The 9715-nt window shown below is 43.8% G+C and overlaps 1 protein-coding gene across 4 annotated transcripts; it reads left to right on the top strand.

Annotated features, from left to right (window-relative positions):
• Nucleotides 1-814: 814 nt before the first annotated feature.
• On the top strand, nt 815-9488 carry relb (v-rel avian reticuloendotheliosis viral oncogene homolog B). 4 transcript variants are annotated; one of them, XM_084019199.1, is made up of 11 exons: nt 815-907; nt 1773-1796; nt 2690-2862; nt 4750-5052; nt 5803-5969; nt 6131-6222; nt 6345-6476; nt 6565-6669; nt 7275-7490; nt 7581-7652; nt 8213-9488. In XM_084019199.1, the coding sequence occupies exons 3-11, from the start codon at nt 2791-2793 to the stop codon at nt 8659-8661; spliced, it is 1608 nt and encodes a 535-aa protein (XP_083875325.1). In that variant the 5' UTR covers nt 815-907; nt 1773-1796; nt 2690-2790; the 3' UTR covers nt 8662-9488. The 4 variants fall into 4 exon arrangements, with proteins under 4 accessions (XP_083875325.1, XP_083875324.1, XP_083875323.1 ...); XM_084019198.1 differs by lacking the exon at nt 815-907 and adding an exon at nt 1278-1542 and having other exon boundaries at nt 8216-9488; XM_084019197.1 differs by lacking the exon at nt 815-907 and adding an exon at nt 1279-1542.
• Nucleotides 9489-9715: the final 227 nt, after the last annotated feature.

The raw sequence follows: 9715 nt of genomic DNA on the forward strand, positions 1-9715 counted from the left end.
TATTGTCAATGACTTAATTTTTGTTTTTCAGTCACTGAAGCATTCTTTTTGTATGTTCTCTCAAACTGTACAGAATCTCAGCTTGTCATGTTAATAATACTGTTGTCAAATCTGTCTAGCAATAGCTAATTTGCAAGTCTAATTTTAATTTTACCCCCTCAGCCGGACGTCTGATTTTCAGATTGTTTCATGTTCACACTCCAAATCAGATCACGTAAGGGATGCGATTGAGACGGTCGTGTGTGTGCTGAAAGAATTACAGTGTCTCTTTGTTTTTAATTTTGAGTGCTGTAAATCCTGAAAAAAAGGGTCCCGTGTTGGTACATATTAAATTTTGATTCATTCATGTTTATAGTAAAACTTATGTGTGATTTAAAATGTGTATCTAAAGCTTTTTTTTTATCTTAATTTTTCATAATTGATGTTACAAGAAATACAGTTCAATTTACTAATACGACATGCTTATTATTATTATTATTATTATTATTATTATTATTATCAGGTCTTTGAGTGAAGCAGATTATACTGTCAAGAGGTTTTACTGTTTTTCCTCTATTTTTTCTTTCTTTCGTATCATGTGCCATCTTGCAGGTTGGGTAACATTACATCTTATTTTTTATTCTCCAAACGCTGAGTCACCGCTGACTCTAAACGCCTCAACTTCCGTTTTCCATTTCCTTTAAACCGCGTGTGCCCCGTGTTTCCAGCAGGTGTCGCTGTTGAACTTCGTAACAGAGCAAATGGTTTTAAAAAGTTCATGCCGAGTAGAAACTGGAGTTCGTCACCATTTTAAGGGCGTCTACGAACACAACTGTCATTATTCGTGTTTTTTTTATAGCAATTCCTCTTCTCCCAGCGGTTTATCGGAAACGGGAGCTGGCAGGATATGAGCTATGATGCAACCGCGGTAAGTATCTGAGCGACATTACTTTGTCTCTTCGGGGAGAGACAAAGTACGAAGTGTTTGTGATGGGTGCTCATTCAAATAGGTGACATTAGTTTTGCATAATGCAGTGAAGCCCAGTAAACAAGAAATAGACTGTTACATAATTGGTTGCGGGGGTATTTTTGGGGTCACGGCCCCCTTTTGGTCTCTGCGTGTTGAATATTTAAATGAGTAAAACACAGTTGATAAGGCAGCATGTACATGCAGTACACACCTGCTCTCGTGGGGGGCGGGGGGCCTTCCCCTCTTGAGAGTTGTCGTGACGTCGAGGGGATTTCCACACCCGGAACCAGCCAATCGGCGCTAGGGGTGCTGCGGAAACGCAGAACCGGGCGAACTACGCGTCACACGTCATCCGACATACAAACGTCGTGTTCACGGCTCTGCGGCGCGGACAACTCGGGAGCTGACGTGTAGCCCGACGAGTCTTTTTGTCGGAGCCGTTTTTTTAAAGTGGAGAAACGAGTCCTGACACACGAGAGGAGACTTAATACCCGGAAATACTCCCGGTTGGAAAGAAATCAAGGACACGACGGCTGAGTTCATGGTCTTTAAGGACTCCTCGTATACGATGAAAGACATGGACATCTTCAACGGTACCTGTGGTGTTAAATCCGTGTTTGTTAGTTTATTAGTGTGTGTGTGTGTGTGTGTGTGTGAGAGATGGCTGACATCATCGCCAGGCATGTGATCAGTCAGAGCAGCCAACACCCATTCACCGGAGCGCTCTGCCCGCCTCTGCTGCGACACTTTACTTACTTTGGTGCAGGTTGAAACTTTAACAGCTGAGTTTCTTTATTCCGATGCTTTCTGTGTTTTCCTGCAGAGCCGCCGGGGCCGTCAGATTTCGGTGAGTATCAGCTTTGACACGTTTTGCTCAGAGGACAGAGTCCTCCATGTGTTGGGCATTATTGCAACAACAACAAAAAAGTGTCCTGAGGCGACCTCGTGAAGCAGGAGGTGATCGATCAGTAGAATCTCTGCTTCCTCATCTTGCATTTCTGCTTCCTCATCTTGTAATATGTCCCTCACAGCCTGTGGTTACTTTGCCTGGGAACCATTTCAGCATGTAAGCATGCATAGATAGTATCCACATTTAGGTGATACAGAAAATAATGATGTTTGAACCAATACTTTAAAGTCCATCATCCAAACAAAAAGGCAGTCCTCTTATACACACTGAGCATTACATGGATCCAGACAGATGGAAACGTCAGATAAATAAACAACTAAATCAACTCTTATCACGTCACACATCATTACAGATGTGTTTGGTGGGATGGAACCAACCCTGTCTGTCTGATGGTAACGGCTGGTATGCTTAAGTAGGGAATGTGGTGCCTATTTTCTCACCAGCACTCACAGGTCACTGTCGTCTAATTGTGCTTATTGAGCGTCTTCTGAGGTGTGTTTTTGTTATTCACCCACGATGATAAATGCAGGGCGGCGGAACAGAAAGTCGAGATGCTCACCACAACCCGAGACAAAAGAGAGCTGCTTCATTTATAAGATCTATGCATGTCTGTTTATATTTCTACGTCAGCAGTTTCTTGTTTGTTCTGGAGGGTTTAACCTTTTTGTGTAGATGCCAGAACTGAGATCAACACAGCAGCCTTAGCTTTATTCATCATTGTTTACTATTGATGTAATGATAAATCCACTGTGAAGGGTTAATAAAAATAAATTCAGTTATGTAGGCCAACTGAGACAATACCAATATATTTATATTTATATATATTGCAGATCTCATTGACGAAATCATCACAGAGGACGGCGAGCGAGCGCGTGGCTCCCTGCCTGGACCTCCTGCTCCTCCTGCTGACCTCCTCAGCCAGAACCACAGGATGCTCCGGCAGAGCTCCCCATCGCCGTCTCAGGCCGTGCTGGTGCCGAGAGGCACTGCATGTCAGACCAGAGTGGGTACAAAACATTGTTGGCGTGTGCTCTGAGAGCGAGATGGTTTTCTACCTGTGTAGTCATTTGTGTTGTTTTGGTTGAACTCTCGGTTCTGATCTTGTTCCTCCTTCAGTTTGAGGTTTCCTTGATTTCCCAGAACCCTGACAAAAACAGATAACGTTTAATTATATACAATAGATCTGTTTCTAAATGATTATACTCTAAAAAAAAAAATGTGAGAAGCTGAATATTTTATTTTCAATCTCAAGACGATAGATGCCAGATTTAAGATTTAAGGAAATATTAGCTCTGTGCTGTCAGACCTACAGCTTTCCCAACTTCTCCTTATAAAAAAAAGTCCATCTTTACTGGGTTAGTAATTATTTAGTTGTTTACTTCAAATAAAAAAAGCCCAGCTTCTCGAATGTCAGGATTTGCTGCTTCATTTTTGTATAATTGTTATCTTTGAAGTATTAACAAAGCATTCAGTGGAAAGGCTGGTGGAGGAAACGGCAGAGTAGAGGAGTAGCTGCAGGCGGTTGGTGTTTTGTTGTTACAGAGGAGGATTTAGGCAGCCAGGCGGGTCAGGCTCTTACCGTAAAGCACGTGGTTTACGGATCAGAAGTGTTGTAATCTGATCTCTGTACGCTGCACAGATGGGTCATAATGTAGTGTGAAAGAAAACAAATTTGAGGTATTTAATGAGTTGGGTTTTTTGTTGTGTGTGTGTAAAAGTTTGTTAGAATATTTTGCAGCTTGTGATAGAAGCTAACACACCTCCTCACCATGCTTTTCTGTGGAAGCCGCCTGGGAGAGGAGGAGGAGGAGGAGGAGGAGGAGGAGGAGTAACTGTAATCGGACTCCTACTTTCAGTTTGCCGTCCTTTCTGTTTACCAGACAAACCCACAGAGGGGTGAGGGGTCACATTCTTCGCCCCACGCTGCTTCTCCAATTGGTCGATCCGCGTCGGGCTGAGCTGACTTCCTGTTTCCTGTTCGCTGGCTCCGTCTGTCAGGCTTTTGTTTAGCTGAAGTGTTTTAAGGCTAACGCGTTGGCCTGGTTAACACGGTTTTAGTGGACCGCAGACGTCTGTGGCTCGACAGGATACCGAGGAAACATGATCTCATGCAGAGGCATCACCCACATCTCTGCAGCAACGCTTTAATGAGCTCGTCGCCTGATTTTCTGCTTCTCAGGTGACAAAGAGGGCAACGTCTTTACTTCTTTGTTCCCTGCAGGTTTTTAACATGAATCTAGTTAGTTTTTCATCCTTTTATGTCACACGGAAGCCAATCAGAGGCCTAACTGAGCAGATATTGAGGGAGCTCATATACGATAGGGAGCTCTGCAGATAAAGAAAGGTAAAAAGGAAAGTAAAAGTGTTCAAAAACCGGAGTCTGAGAACGGAAAAGCTTGGTGATCTGTGGTGTAACGGGGAAATTTGATATCAAAATGAGGAGGAGTCAAACGAGCACATGGTTAACTCTGTGCCCTGATAGAAAACACATGTATGAAGGAGAAAACATGCAGTGACTCAGTTTTGCTGCTTGATTTCAGTGCAGCGGCCGAGCAGAAGGCTTCACCTCTCATGCCTGAATAGATCTGATTCTCTGGTTGCATGTTGATGTTGTTTTCCAACAACCTGTAGGTAGGGTCACCAGATGATTCATGGGATAGCTTGACAACGTTTCAAATCTTTTGTGTTCTTGTGTAATATCTGAATAGTCACTAGTAGCTCAGCCATTCTGGGTAATATAACATCATACATCTGTCCCTAATCTGAGGTTTGTATAGTTTTATCTGTTGATGTTTTTATGCTGCGGTCTCCAGGTCTCGGTTGCTTTGACCTGGTTACATAAAGGGTGATTCATGTTGTTAATAAGCTTGTGTTGTTCTTTCTTCCTCAGTCCAAGCAGCAGTCGTGCACGTCCGTACAGATGGCTCATCCTTCCCGGGGCGCCGCCTCTCCAGCCGGTTCCTCGCAGCCCGGTCGAGGATCCACGTGTTCACTGGGCTCCCACGCCGCTTCCTCTCAGAACCGCGGCGGCGTCGAGATGCTGGAGCTGCTTCTGAATAAACCCAAGCTGGTGGTGGTGGAGGAGCCCAAGGAGAGAGGCATGAGGTTTCGCTATGAATGTGAAGGGCGATCGGCCGGCAGCATCCTGGGGGCGTCCAGCTCTGAAACCAACAAGAGTCAGCCTGCGATCGAGGTAGACGCAGTTAAATTTAGTTTTTGTGTTCGACCTTGAAGGGGGTTTACTATTTCTAAGTGACAGTTAGAGGTTTTAAACCACAGTTGATTTTGTTAGGTGTGCACACTTGAACCCCCCGTATCGACCGGTGCAGACGGGTGGAGCTGGTAGGATGTGGGTTGTTGGAGTAATTTAGAAAGTCCCCACAAATCCCAGCTCAAGTGTGGTTAAAGATGGGTGCTTTATTCCCTGCCCCCATACTAACAAACCCTCCTACATGTTCATCTTCACCTCATACGCATCTCATCGCACTACGGGGTAAATTAAATGTAGTTCTGTCAGTAAGGCCCGGTTTTATATTGTATTTTTGAGTTTTCTTGATAAAACTGGTGGTCAGATGTTTGTCCTGAACAGGTCGGTTATAAAACACAAACAAGGAGGTGAGAATATTTAAAATCACAGACATGCCTTGGCATGAAGATCACAAAATAGGTTTTGATTGGCAGCTTGTTTATCAGGCAGCATCTGCTGTGCATATTCATATTTAGTCCATCACATTTTCTTAATTCTTCTCCGTTTCCCTTTTTTTTTCATGTGCATTTGAAATGATTGTATCACACATGTTGCCAAACCTGCATAACAGGAAGAAATGTGTTTTTGTTCATCTGTGCTGATGGTTTTGCTTCCAGATCTCGATGTTTCCTGTTGCCTTGTTTTTTTTATCTTCTCCCTTCTTCTCAAACTCTTCTATCCTTGTCTCTCTTTCAGATTCAAGGTCCCATTGATCACTTGAAGAGGGCCACCATCACCGTTTCCTTGGTGACCAAAGACTCCCCACACCGGCCTCACCCCCACTGCCTTGTGGGTAAAGACTGCCCAAACGGTTCAGGAATCTGCGTGGTCACGCTCAATCCTCACAACAACCGACGTCACAGGTGCTCATATACTGTATAACCCCCCCCCCCCCCCCCTCCTCCTTACTTTTTATTAAATGCACTTCTCGTTTTTTCCTTCAGACTTTTAGCATCATAATATCTTTCTTTCATTTTCTAACATACAAAATGTGTGTGTGTGTGTTTTTCTTCTGGACTTGCAGCTTTGCTAACCTCGGTATCCAGTGTGTGAGGAGGAAAGAGCTGGATTTTTCACTTCAGAAGAGAAGAAGCCAAAATATTGACCCCTTTCAAAGTAAGATGGATCCCACACCTACACATCGATGTATTTAACAATAAAGGATTGTACATTTTATCCTTTCATCGCTGTTTAAATTAATTCGGCATACTTTGATATCGTGTCTTTTCCTCCCTCAGCTGGTCACACAAAGGGCATTGAAGACATGGACATGAACGCGGTGCGTCTGTGTTTTCAGTGTGAGTTTGAGTGGGAGGACAGCAGAAAAGACTCTCTCAGCCCAGTGGTGTCCAATCCCATCTACGACAAGAGTGAGAAGCACCCTTTAAAGAACTGCAGCAATATTGAAATGTGTTTCCTGATTCTCATTGTTGCATGTTTTTCTTCTGTTTTTCACAGAGGCCACGACTACATCGCAGCTGAAGATCGGCCGTTTCAACCTGTACAGAGGGCCCTGCATCGGCAAGACGGAGATCTACATGCTGTGTGACAAAGTGCAGAAAGGTCAGAGAAAGTTTGATTTGTGTGTCCATTCTGTTGTTCAACATTTTCCCTTGCTACGTGATAGGATTTAGCAGTCGTTGCACCTCTTATTTGACTTTGAAACTCACCTATAAAATAGTTTGTCGTACAGCAGAACGTTTACCACATTTGAGGAGCAGCTGCTGTCTGAATTGCTGTTTTTGTGCCTTATGGTGATATCCGTGGTTGGAGGCATAATGTTTTTGGGTTGTCTGTATGTCTGTCGGTCTCTAAAATGTGAACATCGTCGTTTTTGGAGGTGAAAGGTCACTGTGGCCTCACTTCCATCCCGACCTTGTGAAAGTGATATCTCAGGAACAACTGTGGGGTCACTGTGTAATCATAACCAGCACCATGGTTCAAGTGTTGATCAAAATAATATGTGTATGTATATAAGAGTGGCAGGAATAATGCAGAGATTGAGAGTGGACACTTAGTTTGGTTGGAACACTAACCAACCAAACACTAATACTAAGACGTAGGGGGATGGAGCCAAAGTCTTCCCTCGTGGTATTTGTGATCTTGATACCATGGTAACGGTAATACACCATACAGTAACTGTTGGGGGATTTGTCGCTGGTCCCCAGATGACATAGAGATCCTCTTCAGGCGAGGGTCGTGGAAGGCAAGCGGGGAGTTTGCCCAGACAGACGTGCACCGGCAGATCGCCATCGTGTTCAAGACTCCGCCCTACCAGGACCAGGACATCACGGAGGAAGTGGAAGTCAGCGTGGTCCTGCGTCGCCTCTCGGACCAGATGGAGAGCGAGTCCATTACCTTCACCTACCTGCCACACAACACAGGTCAGTCGGCTGTCTGTTAACGCCAGCGTGAACGCAGCGATCTTAAAGCCACATAAAGATCTAACCGGAGGTTGACTGAACTCATTTCAGATCCATATGAGGTGAAGCGGAAGAGAAAGATAAAGTCGGACATCAGCTTCAGGGAGAAGCCTTGTGTGACAGGTGAGACATCGTTTCTTTCTTTCATTTCATGTTTTCTTTGTTCCTGTTTATTCTGGTGTCATGCAGTTTGGAGGTAAACTAGCTGTATTTGACTTGTCACAGCAGGAAGTTGTTACTCGTTGTCACTCAACACTTTTATTTTTATCAGTCTTGTACTTTGTGTACTCACTACATGTTTTATTCATTTTTCTGCACAACGTAAACCCACAATTTTTCTACTCACACTGAATATAAACACAGAACCTCAGCTCTCAAATATACATACATACTTACTATGTAAATACTTACTCACTCACAAAATAAAACAGATAAATATTGTTCCTTGTGGTAACTTTAAGTGAGTTGTTGTCAAACACCACCACCATCAAAATCACCTACACTACTCTGAAAAACCTCGAAATATCTGAATATCTTTCAGATATCAACTCTACAAACAGCACAAATCTCATGTCATGATCAAAGAATACAGTTTTCTATATGTGTATTTCATGATATTTGTAAGAGGTATATTTGTTCTCTGTGCTGTTTACTGTAACACAACCTGCGTCTTGTCTCTGCAGCAGAAAGTGCACCTGCAGTGGAGCACCCCTTCCACTTCCAGCAGCCTCAGGCCATGATGTCGCCCAACGAGAGGCTCTGTGCCGCCCAGCCTGGGGTCTCCGCTCTGGGGGAAATGTGTTACAATGAGCCCCAGGACTCAAACAATGGCACCGACGCGACGGCCATCCTCAATCAGTTGCTAGATTTGCCCGTGCTATGGGAAATGATTTCCGACCCCAGCTTTACCTCGTCCATGCCCTCCGGCTTTGAGCCGGGTCCGGACGCCGGCTCCTCGTTCACCAACCTGGATATGAACTTTAACCAGAACTTTGGCTCGTACAATCAGGACTTTTCCCATAACAGCGACTTGCAGTTCAACATGCTGGTCAATGAGAGCCAGACTCCGCAGTCCGAGGCCCAGGAGAGCCTGTCTAACGTGGTTCAGGTAAAGACAGAAGAGCAGCTATGAGGACAGGTTCCTCGGCATCGTGAAACGCCCTTACACATTCTCTCTGTCCACTTAAAAAGAATATAGACATTTTGGGAAATGTGAAAGATGTGTATTTTCCCAAAATATTAAACTTCTCTTAACCCCTCTGGATTTAGAGCCAAACAAGATTATGTTGTCCCATATCCCCTCTGGCTGCTTGCACTGTGATCTGTATCTTTGTCCCCTGAAGACCTTGCTGGTCGAGGCTTCAGCCACCAGCAGGAGCAGGTTAACATTCCTACGTATGTGCCAGTAAACGCTGCCAGCTTTCATCGTCAGAAGAAGGTGATTGTCGCATTTAAAAACGAGAACTCATTAACATCCATATTTAACTTGGGGAACAATAGAAACCCTCCCTTTAATTGCCTTCCATTGTAGTTAATGATTGGTGAGGTAAGACTGACATACCTGTCATACATTTGTCTGAGCTCTGTTTTGTTTGCTTCAACATGATTTGGGGAAAAAAACCTGACTACACGAAGTTGACGTAGGATTTTGGTTTTATGACAAAGTCTCAAGTAGAGTAGTTTCAGATCTCGTCTTCACATTGCTCTTGCCTGTTATTAATCTCTGTTGATGTGGCGGTCACACCAGCTGGCTTGTTTAATATTTAATCCACTTAAATGCAATAGAAACCAGTCCTCTATTTATAGCTCTGTCTGTGTCAGTTCCTATTGTTTTGTAGTTTCACTCTCTGATGAACAATTCAATTTTCAGCTTGTCACGAGTTCAAATCTGCCCTCTCGCTAGCATCGTCAATATTTCCGAAAAGAAACAAAAAGAAATAAAATGTCATGTCTGTGTAATTTTTGTCTTGTTGTTACTTCCTCTGAAACTGATTAATACGTATGATGATGACAAAAGGAATGAAAAAACCTTGGAGTGTGAACTTCAGCCGCCTGCCTACACACATTCCTAACCTGCTCGTTCACGCGTAAAAAAACTAACAAAAGAAAAAACAACCTTTTATCCTCTTCAGCAATGTCACCAGACCTGGTCAAATGACCTGCCCAAGACATTTGAGAGACACACT

The sequence above is a fragment of the Eutrigla gurnardus genome (assembly GCF_963514095.1).
Source record: "Eutrigla gurnardus genome assembly, chromosome: 10".
NCBI lineage: Eukaryota > Metazoa > Chordata > Actinopteri > Perciformes > Triglidae > Eutrigla > Eutrigla gurnardus.

Excerpts from the sequence above, each read along its gene's own strand:
- relb (XM_084019197.1), top strand. The coding sequence starts at position 1,491 with ATGGTCTTTAAGGACTCCTCGTATACGATGAAAGACATGGACATCTTC. Across the intron at positions 6,223-6,344 it reads AAATATTGACCCCTTTCAAA|CTGGTCACACAAAGGGCATT; the intron begins GTAAGATGGATC and ends TTCCTCCCTCAG. Across the intron at positions 6,477-6,564 it reads CAATCCCATCTACGACAAGA|AGGCCACGACTACATCGCAG; the intron begins GTGAGAAGCACC and ends TGTTTTTCACAG.